The sequence below is a fragment of the Pleurodeles waltl genome, chromosome 5 (genome assembly GCF_031143425.1).
Source record: "Pleurodeles waltl isolate 20211129_DDA chromosome 5, aPleWal1.hap1.20221129, whole genome shotgun sequence".
Lineage (NCBI taxonomy): Eukaryota > Metazoa > Chordata > Amphibia > Caudata > Salamandridae > Pleurodeles > Pleurodeles waltl.
This window is the reverse complement of record NC_090444.1, coordinates 443,188,804-443,207,473: the sequence shown is the minus strand read 5'-3', so window position 1 is coordinate 443,207,473 and position 18,670 is coordinate 443,188,804. Positions and strand designations below refer to the sequence as shown.

At 41.8% G+C, this 18,670-nt stretch overlaps 1 protein-coding gene across 1 annotated transcript in view; it reads left to right on the top strand.

Annotated features, from left to right (window-relative positions):
* Window positions 1-18,400, top strand: part of SERTAD2 (SERTA domain containing 2) — a 113,207-nt gene extending 94,807 nt beyond the window's left edge. Inside the window, exon 3 of the mRNA XM_069234253.1 lies at window positions 14,930-18,400. Coding sequence (XP_069090354.1) covers window positions 14,934-15,863 — 930 coding nt within the window. The 5' untranslated portion in view covers window positions 14,930-14,933 and the 3' untranslated portion in view covers window positions 15,864-18,400. The remainder of the gene's footprint in view (window positions 1-14,929) is intronic.
* Window positions 18,401-18,670: the final 270 nt, after the last annotated feature.

Genomic DNA, 18,670 nt, shown 5'->3' with positions numbered 1-18,670 from the left:
CCACAGACATCAAAAGGGTTTTCCCTAAAATTTGTATTAAGTAAGGTCGCCCTCTTCTCACCTTTCAGAAAGAGGCAGAGTTCTGGGGGGAAAGGAAAAAAAAACATTTTTTTTTTTTAATCAGTTTTACTAACTTGCATTTTGTTGGGCAAAGAGGTTTAAAACCCAGGAGTGGACTCTAAAAGATGTACATTTTTGAAAAGTAGACATAATTACGAATTCAACGAGCAGTCAATTGTGTAGATCATGTGACAATGTTTTCATCTGTAATTCTTGAGTTTAAGAAGAGTGGTTATTCATATGGCTATGAATTTGTGACTACCTGTAAACTCCTGCTACTCGGAGGGCGTTTCGCAAAATATATTCTTTCTTGTAAGCCAGCTTAACTTTTTGAGCCAAAAATGTAGAGAAATGCAATAATAACACGTTTTGCTGTCCTGTATTGCCATATTTCTCATGACAGAAATGCAACCCAACTCGCAGAGTCGGACTGGGACAAAAAATAGTCCTAGGCATCAAAATAACTGGCCCCCATTAACAAACCAGATAGCTGAAAAAATGGCCCACGTTTGTAAAGCAGCTCAGATTAGAACTGATAAGATCACTCTGTATAGGAATTTTGCATGGTATGGGCGACTGCATGCGTTTGTGTTTGCTGCAGGTATTGTTAGTGGTGATATCCAGGAAATCAACAGTAAAATCTAACCCACTTGGCCATAAAACTGACTTATAAACTGCTGAAAAATTGGCCCACAAACTGATCTGGCAGACCAACACATCAGGCACTGTCTGATTACCGTACAGGCCGGGCAGACACTGCCAACATGTGGGTGGGCCTGTTGGCCACAAAACAGAAAAGCTCCAAAGTGAAAAATGGGTAAATTCAGCGTTTTCATTGGAATGTCAGCCTTTCTGGGGATGTGGGTTGGGTGAGGGTCAGGAGATACCCTGGAAAACTTACCAACCGCAGACATTTTTGAAAACTGAACAAATGGAGTCCATACTTGTGTGAAACTCCACAACCTTTTTTTCTTTACCTAGAATGCCTGTAAACATTGAACTTGGGAGAAATAATAGATTTTGTTCTGACTTCTGAGACTAAAAGTTTTGGAATCTGTAGGGATCGACAACTGTCACCACTTAAGTTCCCATACATTTCCCCATAAGAACAGTACCCCACTTGAGTGGGGAAGCCTCTTGCTGCGAGAGGGCGGCCCCAAAATACAACAATTAACCTAAACTTAATTTCAGTCATTATTGCAATGTAGGAAGCAGTAGACGTGGGCCCAGCGTTGGCTGGTCCCCATGGAAACCTACCAACTCCAGATATTTCTGAAAATCAAAAACATGGGGGAGTTCAGGTTGGTGTGGCTTGTGTGGATCCAACTACTTTTCTTACCCAGAATGTCCTGCAAGTACAACCTAGAAGTAAAATCACAATATTTCCACCCATTTCTGTGAAAAATATGTGGAATTGACAGAATCCATGCCACTCACCGTTCCCACACTTGACCTGATAAAAATGGTACACATGTGTTGGTGGGTCTGTCACCCTCAAAAGGAACCAGACTGAACTGGGACTGCGTAAATTCAGTGTAGGGTCAATGTGTTCATCATATGGCTACAGTTTTGGTCCATTCTTTTGACTTGTATTGGGTCCATCCACAAACAGAGTAAGTATTTTTTAATAGGGAGAAATGTGTGAAGGCAGAGTGGTAAGTGGTCGCAACAACAAAAGGGACAGTATGAGTCATTGAACTCAAACACTGCCCATCATTTGCTTTTAACCTTACCAACAGACACCACAATTAAATGTGCGAAGGACCTTGGTCATCTTGTAGATAATTTTAATTCTTAACTGGATCCCTGAACTATCCAGAGTAACAACATTTGAGTACTCCCTCTAGGAAGCCCAGACCACAAGGTTGAGTCTGCCCTGGTGGCATTGTCCTACCAGTGTGGGGATAGGTGGTTAAATGAAGAAGCATGACACATGTGTGAGACCACCTATTCCGTAAAGGGAAGACCCCACGTGTAGGTGCCATACTGACGGTCTTCACAAACAGTAACTTCACCCCTTACTATTTTTTGTGTTGTGGCAGAAGTGGTAAGGCAGTTGACTGGAAGTGCCCAAGGTTTCTGTCACATTAATATGAGTGAAATAGTATTTGTAATTCATGTTTGAAGGCCATTCTGGGTAGAAAAACATGCTGGGACCAATGCAAGCCACACCATCCTGGATTACTCTGGGTCGATAAGTTTCAGAAATGCCCATTGTTTGGTAGAGTTCCCTAGGTGCCATCTGACTCCAAGTGTCCACACTGCAGCTGTTCTCTACGGCAAGTAAGAGGGCATTATTTTATCAAAGACACTGGCACAGTGGCGTAAACCCCCCTTTTCTGACTCCCCTGGGGATCAAAATATTGTCTAGTGCCTTGGGTTGGGCCTGGTGTTGCCCCCCTCCAAAGTGAGGCTGGCAGGGCTTTCTGGATTATGTGAAAGTATCCAAAGGTCACTGGGCGCCCTTCGGTGCATGGTTGAAAGGTTGTTGGTTGCAGTAGACTTGTATAAAAAATGCTTGATGTGCAGTGGGTTTATAGGCAAGAACTATTGGATGAGCTTACTAGAACAAGGGCAGAGTTTTGCAGTGTTGTAAGGACAGATGCAGCAGTGCATGCAAGTACTTGCCATCTTCGTGTAGTGACTGTAGCTGTTAATAGTGTTTTGTATGTACCACAGGTTGAGGCATACTTGGGCTTCACTTGACTGTTAGAAATAAGTGGTAAAACCATACTCTAAGTATGGTCTAACCAGTTGTGCTTGGTATTGCCTTAACACTTCTAAAAATAGCACTTCTCGATAGTTCTAAAAACAAATATTGAAAAAATGAATGCATTTTAATGTGTTTGTTCCCAAAATAAAATGAAATGAGGAAAATGTGGAATGGGTTAAAGGCAGAGCCACTGGAATTATGCAACAGGAGAGCACCTGATTATGTGACAGGGTTGACTAAATTATACAGAAAGAAAAGGCAAATTATGAGGCCTAAGACGGCACATTACTTTTAAAACTATTGCTTCTTTATTTTGTTATCTTTACACATGGTAATTCTGTCTGGGCAGCTATTTCACCTCTTTAGTACCACTTTAACGGCCAAATACACAAATAAGCAACCAAAGGATTACCATTTAACCTTTGCAAAGGAGCTTCCACTCCACACAAGCCCACTTAGCCATGTTTTTAGTAACTTTTGATCTGTTTGAGCTAGAAACAAAATTTTCTATGTTAAAATCTACAGATTATACAGCAGAAGATGCATTATGTGGCAGATCCATAACTATGCAAAAAACAGCGACCAGGAAGTAGGGTTTCAGGTGTATGGTTACAAGCTGAGGATTTAAGGGTTAGCAGTTTAGGGCAGGGGTATATGTTTAAGGCTAGAGGGTTTAACAGTATGGGCGTAAGCATTTAGGCATAGCGATTTGACATTTAAAGTTTTGCTGCGCAAATGTTTTCTGGATTCACATGCTGTGCATTATTATGCCATCTAGTGGTTGGGTCCAGAATAGTCATGTAGTCCTTTTATCTTTCTGCATTGATGACCATTTTGTGTCTTTTCCTTCCCCAACAATGTCATATGTACGCCCCTCAGAAGCCCCTTGTGAGTGGTTGGCATCTTCAGATTTTGTTTTTTCTCACCGTTGGGTCAGGAATCAAGCTGAAGAGCTGCAGAAGGGACCTAGAAGATCTGCTGACAGATTGTCGAGCATAACAGAGAAAATCTGTGAATAGACCAGCAATCCAATGAAGTACATTGAGAACTTTGGATAAAATCAAATAATATCAAATCCTTCAACAGGATCACTACCTTAGAAGCCCAACTACATGGTCAGAAAATGTGCGCCCTAGTACCATCAAGGGAGATGGAGAATACTCCCTTTAGTTTCTTCCCGAAGTGCATTCCAAGTTTGCACAGAAGGACTTGCATTAGGTCTGCAACCTTTGTGTCCCAAAAGATCATAGCACCAAAGGCTAAGAAGGATGTGTTGAATTCCAGCCAAAAACCCTATAAGCCAGAGAAAGACAAAGGTGAACACAGTGCGAGATAAAGTTGCAGCAGGAGCAGCCCTCCCTCACAGAACTGGCTATCTAGCGACAGGGAGCAAAACATTGAAGAAACTGAGTTGGCACGAGGGATCAGATACAGAGGATTGTCCCATTGATGATGGGGGCTGGGGGGGGGGGGGGTGGGGAGAAGCTTCACAGAAGTCGTTGAAGGAAGGAGAAGGCACAAAACTGCATCAGGTAACACCTCAAAGTCACAGTGGGAATGAGCCAAGAGTATCAAACTTTTAAGTTTATGAAGACCTCACCAATGCTGGAACATTCTGAGGCTGAAGGCTGGCAAAAGCAAAACAAGTTCATGGATCCAGACAAAAGGGCATTGTACTAGACAAACCCTCAGGAATCTGTGTCATGCCAAAAAGTGACCAAGGGAGATAGAAGGGGATGAAGGAAAAGGAGACTCCGACTCTGAAGAGAAAGATGCCACTGATACTCAACACTGAACAAGAGGCACTAGAGGGCCAAAACGGTGGTCCTTTTACAAATTAAGAGAGACCCTGATATATCACTCAAAGGATTTTGCATCCCAACCAGACATGTAGAGTCAAAGAGCCAGGAAAAATGTTGCACCAAGGAGGAGCCCCAGACAACACCAGAACTCCACAACAAAGAGCAAAAGGAGTTCTTGTTGAGAGGAGTATCAAGGCAAAAAGGTTCACAATGGAGGTTGGGAGGATCTCAACATAGACTTGTCGCAAGTGGGAATGGAATCTGTTAGAAATGGGGTCTCTAGTTGGCATAGGTATACACCCTTGTTCAAGTAGGGACCACAAATCCTAGTCAGGGTAAGTTACAACACAATCCAAATTATCCTGTGCCCACCCTCTGACAGCTTGGCACTGAGCAGTCAGATTTAACGTAGAAGGCAATGTGTAAAGTATTTGTGCAATAAATCGTACTGCATCACTGTGAAAACACCACAAAAATACACCACACAGGTTTAGAAAAATAGTTAATATGTATCTGAAAAAAATAAACTAAAAACGACAAGAATCCAATAAGCACAAGTTGAAATATCACTTTTAAAAGGTTTAGAAGAGTTTAAATCCTTAGAAATGAAGAGTGGTTTCTTTGTTACACACAGTACCTGGGATATGTAAAAAAATAAAGGCGCTCTAACCGCAGAGGAGGAGATGCATGGAAAAATAAGGTGCTGAATTGAATTTTCCAGAACGGCACAGATGATGCGTCATTTCTTTCCATGCTGCAAGGGTTTGCTTTGTTTTTCAGTGCATAGTCTTGGTTCCTCACTGCAATGCGGGGATATTTTGCAGCCCAGAGACTATGCTTTGAAAATCTTTGATGGGCTGTAAGAAGGAGCAGGCACTGCATCGATCCGCTAGGCAATGCGCCAAATTTTCCGTCTCAAGGTAGGAGCTGCATCGAACTTCCAGTGAGGAAGTCTGTCCTGCGTTGGTCCCGGTCGACTGTGCGGCGATTTCTTAGCCGCAATGCAGGTGTTGTGTCGATTTTCAATGCACAAGGAGTTCCTTGAAGAAGTGAAGCCTTTGTTGGTCCTGAGACTTCAAAAACAGGAGACAGGCTCAATCCAAGCCCTTAGAGAGCACTTTTGGGGAAGGAAGAGCCCTTCCAGCAAAGTCAGAGGCCAGCAGGGCAGCAGCATGGCAGCAGTCTTTTCCAGCAATGCAGTCCAAAAGAGTCCTTTGGGCAGCCAGGCAGCTTCTCTGACAGTGTGCAGGTGTAGGTCCAGAAGTTTTCTGAGTTGGTGGGGTCAGAGACCCAGTTTATATACCCCAAAATGCATTTGAAGTGGGGGAGACTTCAAAGAGTAGTTTTGAAGGGCATAAGTTCCCCTTTCAGCCCGGTCCTGTCTGCCAGGGTCTCTGTGGGGGTTATCAGTCCTTTGTGTGAGGTGTGAGGTCCTTTGAAATGTGAGTGTCAGGCCCACACTTCCAGCCCAGGAAGACCCATTCATTATGCAGATGACTGCATATGTGACAGTGTGTCCTGTGTTTATGGTTGTCTGGGTGAAATGCACAAGGGAGCTGTCAACCAGCACAGACCAGACGTTGATTGGAGACACGCTGTCAGGCGCAAATGGTCTTAAGTGCAGAGAAATGCTCACTTTCTAAAAGTGGCATTTCTAACATAGCAGTATAAAATACAACCTCACCAGTAAGCAGGATTTTCTATTACCATTTTGGCCATACTAAATATGACCTGGTTACCCCTTTCTGATCAGAATCTACTACTAAAAAAGTATATGAGGGCAGTCCTAATGCTAGTCGATGAAAGGAGCAGGCCTCACAGTAGTGGAAAATGCATTTTGGAGTTTTTCACTACCAGGGAATATAAAACACATAAGTACATGTCCTGCCTTTTACCTACATAGCACCCTGCCCTAAGGGTTACCTATGGCCTTCCTTAAGGGTGTCTTAGATGTAGAAAAAGGGGAGTTAAGGCTTGGCATTCACTTTTAAATGCCAGGTCGAAATGGAGGTGAAACTGAACACACAGGCCTTACAAAGGCGCGAGACATAGTCAAGGAGTTTCTTATATGGGTGGCACAGTCAGTGCTGCAGGCCCACTAGTAGCATTTAATTTACAGCCCTGGGCACATGTAGTGCACTTTACTAGGGACTGATAAGTAAATCAAATATGCCAACTGGGGATAAACCAACATTACCATGTTTAAGGGGGAGAGCATATGCACTTTAGCACTGGTTAGCAGTGGTAAAGTGCACAGAGTCCTAAAACCAGCAAAAACAGAGTCGGAAAGGTGGAGGGAGGGAGGCAGGCAGAAAGTTGGGGGATGACCACCCTAAGGCTGTCAGGTCTAACATAATCATATTCCCTGATACCTTGGCTGCCTGATGATCTGGCAGTCTATAATGCACTCTTTAATAGGGCGGGAGACACCTGCAGGCTATCACTGAAAGAAGAATAGGCAGAATCATGTTTTCTACAAAAAACATAGATGACGTCCCAGAAGAAAGACCGTTACCTGTCTATGCTACCAAGCAACCTGGACCAAGGAAGAATGCCTTCAGAAAAACAGCTTCCCTGAAGGCAGTGACCTCCGGGGTAAAAAAGAAACATCAGTACTCTCCAAGCCCCTCCCCCCCCATGATCAAGAGGAATGCAGTGGCAGACTCCATTACTATGACAACAGTAAGCAAGAGCTCCAACATATCTTCATCAATGGGACCACCACCAGACAAGGAGAATAAGAAGGTGGAAATAGGGGACAGAGAACTGGAGAGAGTTCAGTCACAAAATGGAGGATTGCAAACTTCAGTGCTCTCCAACTGTTAAGACCATCAGCAATGGGAAGAAATCAACAAACTCATGCAACATCTTCCCGAACAGTATGAAAGGAGGGCAAAAATTATCATTCAGGTGGGAAAGACCATGTTTAACACCCACCTTAATTTTGTATTGGATATGGCAGACACCACAACCTGACAGTTCTGCACTGTAAGAACCCTCAGGAACCTCACAAAACTGGTTGAGATTGTCAGGCTTGAAACCAGAGGTCCATGCTTCAGTGATAAACATGTCATTCATACGGGACAACTTATTTTGTGTTGCAGAGGACCAAACACTGCAACAAATCAAGACAACAGCATTTATGAGGTTTCAGTTTATAATAGGTTTTAGAAAAGGAGCCATATCTGCCAGGAGATCTTCAGGTAGAGGCAACTTCCAATCAAGCACTTCTCAAACATCTTTCTTGTACTGGCAAAGCATTGTAGTGGATTGTGTTCGTTTTATTGGGACTCAGGAGTTTGCAGGCCTGTGCCCCCGTCACCTAGTGACTTTTAACCTACTTAGTTTGCTCTGTTTTAGCCCATTTATTTTATTTATTTTACAATGGCTGCCATGTTTATAGTTAGAGAAATGTTTTGATTTTGCGTTATCAGTGCCACTCTGTGAAGGTGTCACTATCAATGTCATAATCAAGTGAGGAACATAGGTAGGCACATCATGTCCCCATCTCACTTATGGATGACAGGAACATAATGTACAATTGTCAGGCATTGTTTACGTAATTGCTGCACAAGTATGCCTCCCTATCTGTTTTGGAACATACATGCATCAGGTGTCCTACATGGTCTGTATAAATACACCTCACACAGACAGGGTAATCAGAGGGATTGCTACCAGATGCTGTCAACGCCATCTATGCTGCACGTCACCCTGGTGCAGAAATCAGCCTTCGTGTCACCGCATAGTCTGACCTAGAAACCTCATTTCAAGGTAACAAGGGTCGTGGGGTGCTTCTCATGGACATGGTACTGGCAGATTAGGTTTTTCACACCTAGCTCTTTTTAGGTTAGGTGTTAGGTTCTCCCTGCTAGGTATTTTACATTTCATTCCTAGTGCAAGATGGTGGGGGTCTTTGTATTTGCGACTCATCTGTACAATCATGCTTTTTTTATTATACGTTATCCTGATTATTGCAGCTCATGCATTGTACCGTAGATTGCAGTCTTTTCAATAAATATATTGAAAATTCTACTGCATCTCCATCATTGCCTGTGTGTGACTGAGACTTATTGCTAACAAGAGAAAAGGTACCTTCCATTCCACCATGACTCCCATGAGATGTTGCACTCCAGAGTCCATGCGTAAGGCTGCCAGAAATCACCTTTTACTGTTTGGGTTTTTGGTGAGGTACTACTTGTGAGCCGGAGGGTTGGGCCAGCAGTTGCGACTTGTAGGATTGGCCTAGTCGCCCACAACAAAAGTGCTGTCATCGCTAAACCATCAGTCTCGCCTAGGTGCGAGAGTCCAACTATGACAGCATGCAAAGCAAGCCACCACAAAGGCCGTACACATCAGTGACACACTAGTCCTTTAGACAGAGAGCAAGGGCACAGGGCCCACAGTTAAGTGAAAAGTAAGCACCCAGCACAAAACACTGGTAAAATGTAGGGGGTTTTCTCCTGAATTGGAGAGTGGAGAAAAATCACCTCCTATAAGTGTGTGTTAAACATTATACAGCATAGCTGTTGCATAAAACTGTTGCAAAAACCAACACTTTCACTAATATCAAGAGGCCTCAACAAAAAAGAGCTAACTCATTTGAGGCACGAAGCACAGTAACTTATATTAAAAGAAATAGAAAAGGTGCCCAAAATGGAAATCAAACAATTGATGTGCTCAGTTTACTTGCTAGTACCAAAACCAGATCAGACACGAAGAACTATTTCTGGCCTTAGCTAATTGAACAGGTTCATAAAAACAGAGATTCAAAATGACCACAATCCAAGAGGTCATTCTCCTCCGGAAAAAGAAAAGAGAGACTAAATGATCACCATAGACCTAAAAGACACCTCTCTGCATGCACAACAAAAACAAATCTCCTGAGGTTTGTCATGGGCAAAGTACATTATCAGTTAAAGTATTACCTTATAGAATAAAGCCAGCAGCAAGAGTTTTAACAAAACATCTAGCTGGGTTGCAGTACATTTGAGAAGCCAGGGATACAAGTATACTTTGACCTGGATAATTGGTTGTTAAAAGTAAGCTTCTGAAAGCAATGCCAGGAGAGCATCCCCAGAGAAAGAAGATGTTAGGAGCCCCGTGACATCCTGCATCCCCCATTGCCTAGGTTAGACATGCAGCCAACCTAAGAATGACCTCAAAACCAGTGGTCATGGGCAGCTGGGAAGATCTAGTGATTGTCACAAAGAAGGTGCAGAAAGAGATACAGAGGTGGAAAACGAAGAACATTGCTAAAGGCAGGCCTTTCAAACAACCAGCTTCCTTAGTTACCATCCCCACAGACCCCCCTCCTGCTCTCCCCTCTACGGGATGGGGGAGCACACAAGAATAAACTGAACATCCACGGCTTTTGGAGCCCAAAGGAAGAAATAAAACACACGTGTTCTTCTTTTTAGCCCTCAAAGATTTTCACACATAAATAGAGGGGAAAGCAGCGCTAACATAGACAAATACAATTACAATGTTATTTTTTTTTTTTTTTTTTTAAGAAGAGACAAAGTCAGAAAACGCTATCCAGAGTAGTCCAAGATATATGCAGATGTCCCATTTTGAAGAACGTAACCTTAATAGTCCCACATCTGCCTGGAGTTCAAAATCTTAAAGCAGAGAGGCTAAGCAGGTATATCACATGGACACAACCCAGTATCCACCAGTCTAGTGTGGGCCTTTTTCCTGATGCACTAATTTGCACTGTTATGCAGCCTGATGGGGATAACAGTCTGACCAGTGTTTTTTATGTTAATTGTGGAGCGGTGGTATTTAGGCAGGCTCACTGGGCAAGCACTTACAACATCTATCTTAAATCCTCTTGGTCAAACAAGATGCCTAGGTTGCAAACTTTGCTTATTGTTATTTGTAATGGTTCCTAATTTAAAAAAGGAAGTTGCATTAGATTAACCATACTAGCCAGTGACGATAACGTGTTTAGCCACATTCAGTGACCGCCACTTTTATACAATAACACCTGAATTAATGAATGAACTACACTTAAATGTACAGTGACATCAGAAGGTATTCAGGTGCTTTAATTTAAGTATTAAACATCAAGAATTACTGTAACCCTAATGCAGAGGTGGAGTGGGGAGGGGAGACAACTTGCTGGTGCGGTGACACACGATTGACATTAGAATGCAGATGGGAATGCGTGCTGCGCCACAGCTTGCCCTGATGATAGAAGTCTTACCTCCCAAACGCTCATGTCTAACTTGGAGCAGTACAAGTAGGGAGACAGAAGATGATCTGAGCTTACAAGCTAGTGCACATGGAAGTAAAAGGGAACAAAGAAAAGGGAACTAAAGTTGTAGTCTGCATTATGGCATATGTACAAACTTCTTAGGATCTTCTTAGATGGAGCAAGTCAACTAAATTTAACCACATCATCTAAGATGTGTTCTCTGTGAGGCAAGCCAGGAACTAATCTGCCTATTGCATTTTGGATACGATGAACCTTAGTAAACAAATATTTTTGGTAGGCCTTGATAAGTGGAGTTGTTATAAAGAATTTGGGCAGATCTAATCGCTTGTATATCAGTTCTCATAGAAGATGGGCAAAAGCAGAAGAATTTATGCAGGAATGTTAGTGTGTGGAAGCAGGAAAAGAATACCTTGGCAATCGGGGGTTGAAGGGATAAGAATGTGTCAAATATGATACTTCTGATTCTGTGCTATGCAACATGGACAGGGGAGCTCAGCCATGGTCTAAGGCCACCCAGAGCTTGATCATGGAAATGGAGAACCATCAAATACCAACACCTAAGTGTTGTCAGTGTTGAGCTTTAGGTGGCTACATCAAATATCCAGTGGGCAATCACGAGAAAGTAGACGGACATAGTAAAGTAGCATGGCGGAAATAAATTGAACTGGAATTTAAAAGATCTTATCAGTGTTGCCAAAGGATCAGACACTGAAAAGTGTAGCACTCAGGGAAGACCTCTCAGGGTCCTTACATGGAAGCTGCTGAAATTCAGATTGAAGTGGAGAAACAGCTTTTCTTCAGCTGATCAAAAAGGAGTTTTAGAAGCCCACAGCATGACTCGCCCCACCACCACCACAGTGTCTGTGAACCTGGGCAATCGATTGGGGTGCAGACCACATCAAACACCGACTAAAGGTGAAAGAAGAATTATGGCAGACTGACCCCTATCATCCAGAGTCCTTGCACATGGTCCAAAGAAGCTGTAAACACAGATTAGGTTATGTGAGAAGGACAGAAGCCAGTCTTGGTGGATCGAGTAAAGCACGGATCATTAAGTAAGATAGCTGACTGTGGCTTCAGTAAGCTTAGCAGGAAACAGACAGGAGGGAGTTAAGTCAGAGTATTCAGGGTTGCATTACAGAGGCTTATAATCTGGTATTCAGTGCCTTGGAATGTAAGTTCTCAATTCTCCCGAAAGTGGTTATCTGCATTTCTTGCAATGCATTACTTGTCCAAAATACTTTATTCGATTGTTTAACACAATCATAAAAGCAAATAAATATACACACAGCACCAATCAACTTCCTCTTAACAATAAATAGATAAAATATATAGCATTATGTCATGAAATTCACTAAGAGAGTTTAAGATCAATAATTCATTAAAAACAATAAAACTAGGTGAGAAGCGATGTCAAATATATATATATTTTTTAAATAGAAAACTAATAACGTTACTAAAATCATTCTACATAGAAACCGCCTCAGTTTTATCTAAAGGTGCGATCTAGCCTTCATGACTGCACACAAGAAAATACTTACTTGTCTATTTTTAGGTCGAGCCTAAGCAGTGCCCAAGCGCTGTCTCTAGACATGTTGTAATCTACATCTGTGGACTTGCAAAAAACCCATCTCATTCCCATCACTTTCATTTGTTCCTTGGCCTGCCTTTCAAAATTCCCTTGACTTCGTAGGTAAAGCCAGTCGATAGATCAAGAAATTGAAGTTCAATCAAAACAAAATGTCTTTGTTAACGGCAGATGTAAATAGGCACCCAATACTTAAAGCCACCCATGTTATGTCTTTGAATTAGTGGCTTTTGTGAATTCACAAAAATCTACACCTGCATACCAGGAAATCATACTCCTAGAAAATATTTGTGAAATGTATTTTAGCACAAACAAATATGCATGTGTAGATTTACTCATGTGAAAATCTTTTGAGCGTTTACAAGTTCTTTCCCTCCTACCACTTTTCTCTTAGCACTCGAACTTCTCCTTCTACCATTGTCGGGAGTAAATTTCCAACCTTTCTCATTATGGCAAAAGATTAGAGAAGAGCTGGTGAAAATCCTTAAAACATGCAAGTTAGTAGGTTTGCAGACTCCAAGGCATTCCAGCACTGTAACTATTGCTTACTGCTTCCTCCTGCCCCAGAATATAGATCTACGAAATGGTGGCAAAATAAGGAAATTGCAATAGTAGGGATTGAAATTGCAAGTAATCAAGCCCTACTATAGTAGTAGACCTGGCATAATCAGAGAGGCAATTATCAGAGCGCTTACATAATGAGATTACTGCCATAATTTGTCGCCGCACTACATGGCACCAAAGAGACAAATAGATTTTTTACAGGACAAATATATTTGGGAAGGCAACCTGTCCCATGGACAAGTAGATATTTTAATAAATTCCACACCCCTGAGACCACAACCACTCTTAAATTTAAAAAAAGATAATTACAAAGACAGAGCAACAATAGTGCCCAGAAAGCTAGTGGAAAGTTGAGTTGGATATAGAGTTGTCCGAGCAAGCAGAAAATGTGAATGCAAGGAGAAAGCCTCTTCATTATCCAAAGTCAGTGTTTGCATTTAATATGTGTCAGGCCAAAGAGAAAGGCAGCAAATTCCTGATTGGTTTGGCAGTTGATGGGCTGTGTTACTGCGTCTGGGCTTTGTGGTATTGTGACTTGGATTCAGGATTATGTGGTGGCACAGGAGGCTTCTTTGCACTGCCAACCCACAGTGCCCAAAGGGAGTTACCAAAACAGACACAGCTCAACATGAAACAAGGAGCACGAGCCCAACAAAATACCACCTGTTTACGTGATCCAACAGTGATGCAACAAAAAACTGTACGAAAGATGTTCACTTTTTGTTAAGTTCAAAAACTAGAAATACTGTTTGATTCAATAAGGTTTTCTTGTTAGCTCTTGTAGGTGTTGTTTGAGCAGCTGTGCACCTCTGCTCCCCATCCTGCACAGCGTCACTCAACAGTACATCATTTGGCTTATGTTTTTACTGACCCTGCATATCTGGCCCAACTTTTTGGCCTCATTCACTGCTTGTATAGTGCATAGGTGAAGAATCTAAAACCGATGCACTAATTTATGGCAGTGGGGTACGTATAGCTCCATACAAAGCTAGGAATTTGGAGCCATAATGTGGATGTAGAATTGTATCTGACTGCACTAGAATTTCGTTTCTAATGATGTGCAATAAAATGTGCAAGTTATTTTGTCGGTTATTAATTTCAGGATATTTGCCATGGAGGATCCCGTTTCTTTTGTAAATGCACCTTTTTTGTATAAACTGTGATGTATAGCGTTTAGGGGGTAACACTTTGGACATGAATTTATTACCTGAGGGAGCCTTGTCAGACCAGTATGGGTGTGTTCTGTTACAGAGATTTGAATTGCACATATTCTACCTTTTTAGTATGGCTTCACGTTCATGATCAGAATTCAAGTATATTCACGCTTTGGCGTTGACAATTCCGCCACAGGCCAGAGTCGGATTTCTGGTTGTTTGAGTTGGGTAATCAGTAGTGTGGGTCTGTACATGATGCTGCTTTAAAGCATGGGTTTGCTAGTATGTTTGTGACTTTGGTTAATAGTGTTTGGTATGTCTTGGCTGAGATTTTACAAATTCAACTTCAGTGCATTCCATCTGGGAAAATTGGTGCATGCCGACCTGTAGTATGTATCTGAGAACTGAGATTATGATGATTTAATAGTGCCTACGCTGTCCCTTCAACAATGCTCACTTTAGTTTATTATGCGCTAGTAGGGTGGTGAGTTGGTTTCATACGCTATTGGTTGTCGTGAGTGGTATATTTTTTCTGCAGAGTGAAGTGGTTGTTGAGATCCATATGTGTGTTTGTGTACGATTTGTATTTTCCACTATTAAAAGTGATCTCATCAGGATTACACAGTACTCCTGATGATACCACCATGATATCTTTTACTTGATGTTGTTAAAGGTAACTTACATTTAAATCCAGCTTCTCTGAACACATACACATGCCTCCTATCCCTCTGTAAGCTCTCACTTTTGTGATGAATATATTTGCCCTTCTAGAGACCAAAAACCCATTGTGTTCCACAAATAGATATCAACAGTTTGTTTTCTATTTTTCAGATTTATGTTGGGTAAAGGAGGAAAGCGGAAGTTTGACGAGCATGAAGATGGGCTGGAAGGCAAAGTGGTGTCTTCAGTTGACGGTCCTTCTAAGGTGTCCTACACTTTACAGCGCCAGACTATCTTCAACATTTCCCTTATGAAACTTTACAACCACAGGCCATTAACAGAACCACGCCTACAAAAAACTGTTCTAATTAACAACATGTTAAGACGAATTCAAGAGGAGTTGAAACAGGAAGGCAGCTTGAGGCCTGTGTTCATTGCCACTTCGCAGCCGGCTGATTCTCTCGGAGACAGCTACCAGGAGGCGCAGCCGGCGTTCAGCCATCTTGCCTGCCACCCTGTTCATCCAATTGACTTAACAAACACTACGCCACTAGAATCCTGCCTCACCCCAGCCTCTTTGCTTGAGGATGACACTTTTTGCACTTCTCAGGCTTCCGAAAGCGATGGCCCAACTAAACTACCGCAGCCGCCAGTTCAACCTTTAAAAGACAGTTTCTCTTCCGCCCTGGAGGAAATTGAGGAGCTTTGTCCAGCAACACCTACCTCTGTTGAGGCAGCCGCAGATTCTAAAGGTAACTCCAATGAGCCTAGTATTCAAAAGATTGAGGGCCCCCACGAAGGCAAGGCAAGTGAATCAAAACTCATCGACCCGTTGCCTGGAAATTTTGAAATATCTGCTTCCACTGGCTTTCTTACAGACTTGACCTTGGATGATATTTTGTTTGCCGACATTGACACATCTATGTATGATTTTGACCCTTGCTCATCTGCCTCTGGGCCGGTCTCAAAAATATCTCCTGTCTCTGCAGATGACCTTCTAAAGACTTTAGCCCCGTACACGAGTCAACCAGTCACCCCGAGCCAGCCTTTCAAAATGGACCTCACAGAACTAGATCATATAATGGAGGTGCTTGTTGGATCTTAGCAGCGTGACTATTTATGCACCTTGACAGACACTTTGTAGTATTTTTGGAAAAGCTCACAGCCCTGTGCATGCATCTTTGTCATTTTAAGAAAGAACCGAACACAAATTTTTTTTCCGAGAGCGTCGGAGTGCCTTCATCCCTATATGACCACTGTCGAGGCATTTTGAGTGATTATTTAAGGAAGATCTAGTATCCCAGTATAAGAAAGATTATGCATTGTAAACCAAGTAAATATGTTATAATGACATAAATTAATTATAAATGCCAAGCCCAAGGATTAAGTTTGTGAAAGCAGTTTAACGCATGTCTTCTTGTTTTGTAAACTTTTTTCGGGAAAAGTTACTTGTTTTATCACAGAGCTAACCCTTCCTCCCATAAGTTAGTATAGCAATTTGGTCTTTTTTGAGGCATTAGCTGTGCCTCTTATACAAAGTGTTGCCTCTATGTGGCTGTATAGAGACTGCCGCCCAAATGCATTTGATATTTTTGTACAGATTCTGCAGTTTATGAAATTGTTTTTTTCTAAAAACAAATGCTGTTTGTACTCACAAAGGAGCTATTTTGATGGCGTGCGCTCAATGAATTCCTGCTCACTCCAATTCTACAAGAAATGCTGTACTTTTATACAAAGATGTAAAGTTTTCTATGCATATAGTGCATTGGAGGATATTGGAAAAAACGCTTTACCATTGCATTTCCTGGAACACAAAGTGCTTTAAGCAAGGGCTGAGAAGACTGTACATGCAGTTTACAAGTGGTTTAGTCCGTGATGCCAACTCCTTTGTCTGAACTGTTTTCCTGGGCTTACAGCTACTTACAAGCAAACCCATAAAGATGTCAGCAGGAAATAGCCGCAAAACATAGCATTAGGGTCACTACATCTCCTATGAATGTTCTAGTTTTCTCCATTTGTGATGTCATTGCGGTGTTCCACTTTCTGAAACCCAACACTATTACATAAAGCCATCCAAATTTAATTCAAAGTCATTAATCTGTATTAGCCAGAGCTAGCAAGCCAGTATTGCAGTGCCATTCTTACTGTAAAATGTGTATGTCAACTGCAGGATTCTCTTTAGACAGGCAGTTCGAGTTCTAATTTGGATGGAAGGCATTACATTTCACAACACAAAAATGGTTTGTTAGATAATTTATTTATATATTAATATTATCATGTATTCCCCTCTGCCTGTCTTAATAATTCAGTTACCAAATCTGACCACTGGCTAGTGGTGAAATGCATCCTTTGTGAGGAGCTTTTAGCTCTAGCCTTTATCTTGCTTGGAAGTACTGTGGTCCAAGAGAATTGTGGGCAAAGGGACTTTTCAGAAATCCTTGATGCACCATCCACAATAGTATTTGATACAGTTCAGAAAGTGTAAAGTTTGGAGTAATGCAGTGACTTTGAGAAGTTGGCCATTGTCCCGCAAAAGACCTGCTGCCTTGCCCATGCTCGAGGTCCTCAGGATCGAGTTCCTCATGATAACGTCATGGTTAGAGGCTCTGGCACATAGGAGTTAGACTCGTCATTCCCCAAACCTCTTAAACAAGCCCTCTATCTGCAATGTCATTTAAACTGCAGACAATGAAAAACAATATATGAGGCTTTTGATATGGCAGCCAGTAAGTGGCCACCAACATTGCTTGCCTTACACCTTGCCCCCAACAATGTTTACTTATCTCATTAAAAAATGTGTCTTGCAAGTTGCTTCACTGTGCATTCTCAGTACTTTTGGTGTTTTGTCCTTTAGTCATCTTTGATTTAAAGAGAAGCTCTAGCCATTTAAGTTGTTTGGAGAAGCCCTGATAGCTGGTGCCTTTAACTTTTTTGCACACCAGAGATCTAAAATGTACACACCTCTGGTTGTGGATCCACCTTGCACCAAGATTAGGAAGGCAGGACATCCCCTGATGACCTTTGATTGTGGGAGAGTTCGAAATGATCTAGTCCTAGTCCCCAATCGGCTTACTCACAATTTAGACCGAGTAGTTTCCTAATTGCTTACTGTGCAAGAACTGTTTTTCATCAGTGTTTTTACCATGGTATTTTACAGGGCTCGTTTTCTTGTTCAGTATGACTGCTCACACAGAATCGGTGTTGCATCCAGAAGCAGGTCAATGAACATAATTGGTGTTATAAAGTCATGCTGTTCACATAAGGTACACGGGAATAACTAAGGCGGTTGCCCAGTGTTTCCCCAGAAGGCAAAAAAGGCTCATTTTTTCATTAATAAATCCTGTCAGTTTTTGAACTTTTCAAACCGCCTCCCCCTCGAAAAACAGGCAGAAATTTACATTCTGTAAGACAGTGGAGCCAACTTACTCTGCCAAGTTCTCTACCTCCTGTAGTACTAAGATGGTTGGTATACCAATTACATCATTACTATACTACGAATTGAGATGGCTTTATTACATGTTATTGCCACTTGAATTCTGCCATTAACCCTTCTGTATGCTCAAATTTTTCCCATGTGGATTGTATTGACAGTGAATTAATAGCGATGCAATGCAAATGACTGTCAGTAGATTTCATGTTTTTAAAAAAAAAATGCTAACAAAGTAAGGTGCAACAAACTCCAAAGAATGTCAGTTTTTCTCACTCTTTAAGGAAGCATTTCATTTCACTGGTAAAAGTGCTGAAACTAGGCACCAAAAGTATTACACCCCTGACGTATTTCTTTCTTGTCTGTTGAGATTTGTTTTATCATTGATTTTGGTTTCTTTCTTCTGCAAATTGAGCTATTTACTTTTGCAATTTGGTCACGCTAATGTTTTTTAACTCCACAGTTACTGTTTGTATTCTGCAGTC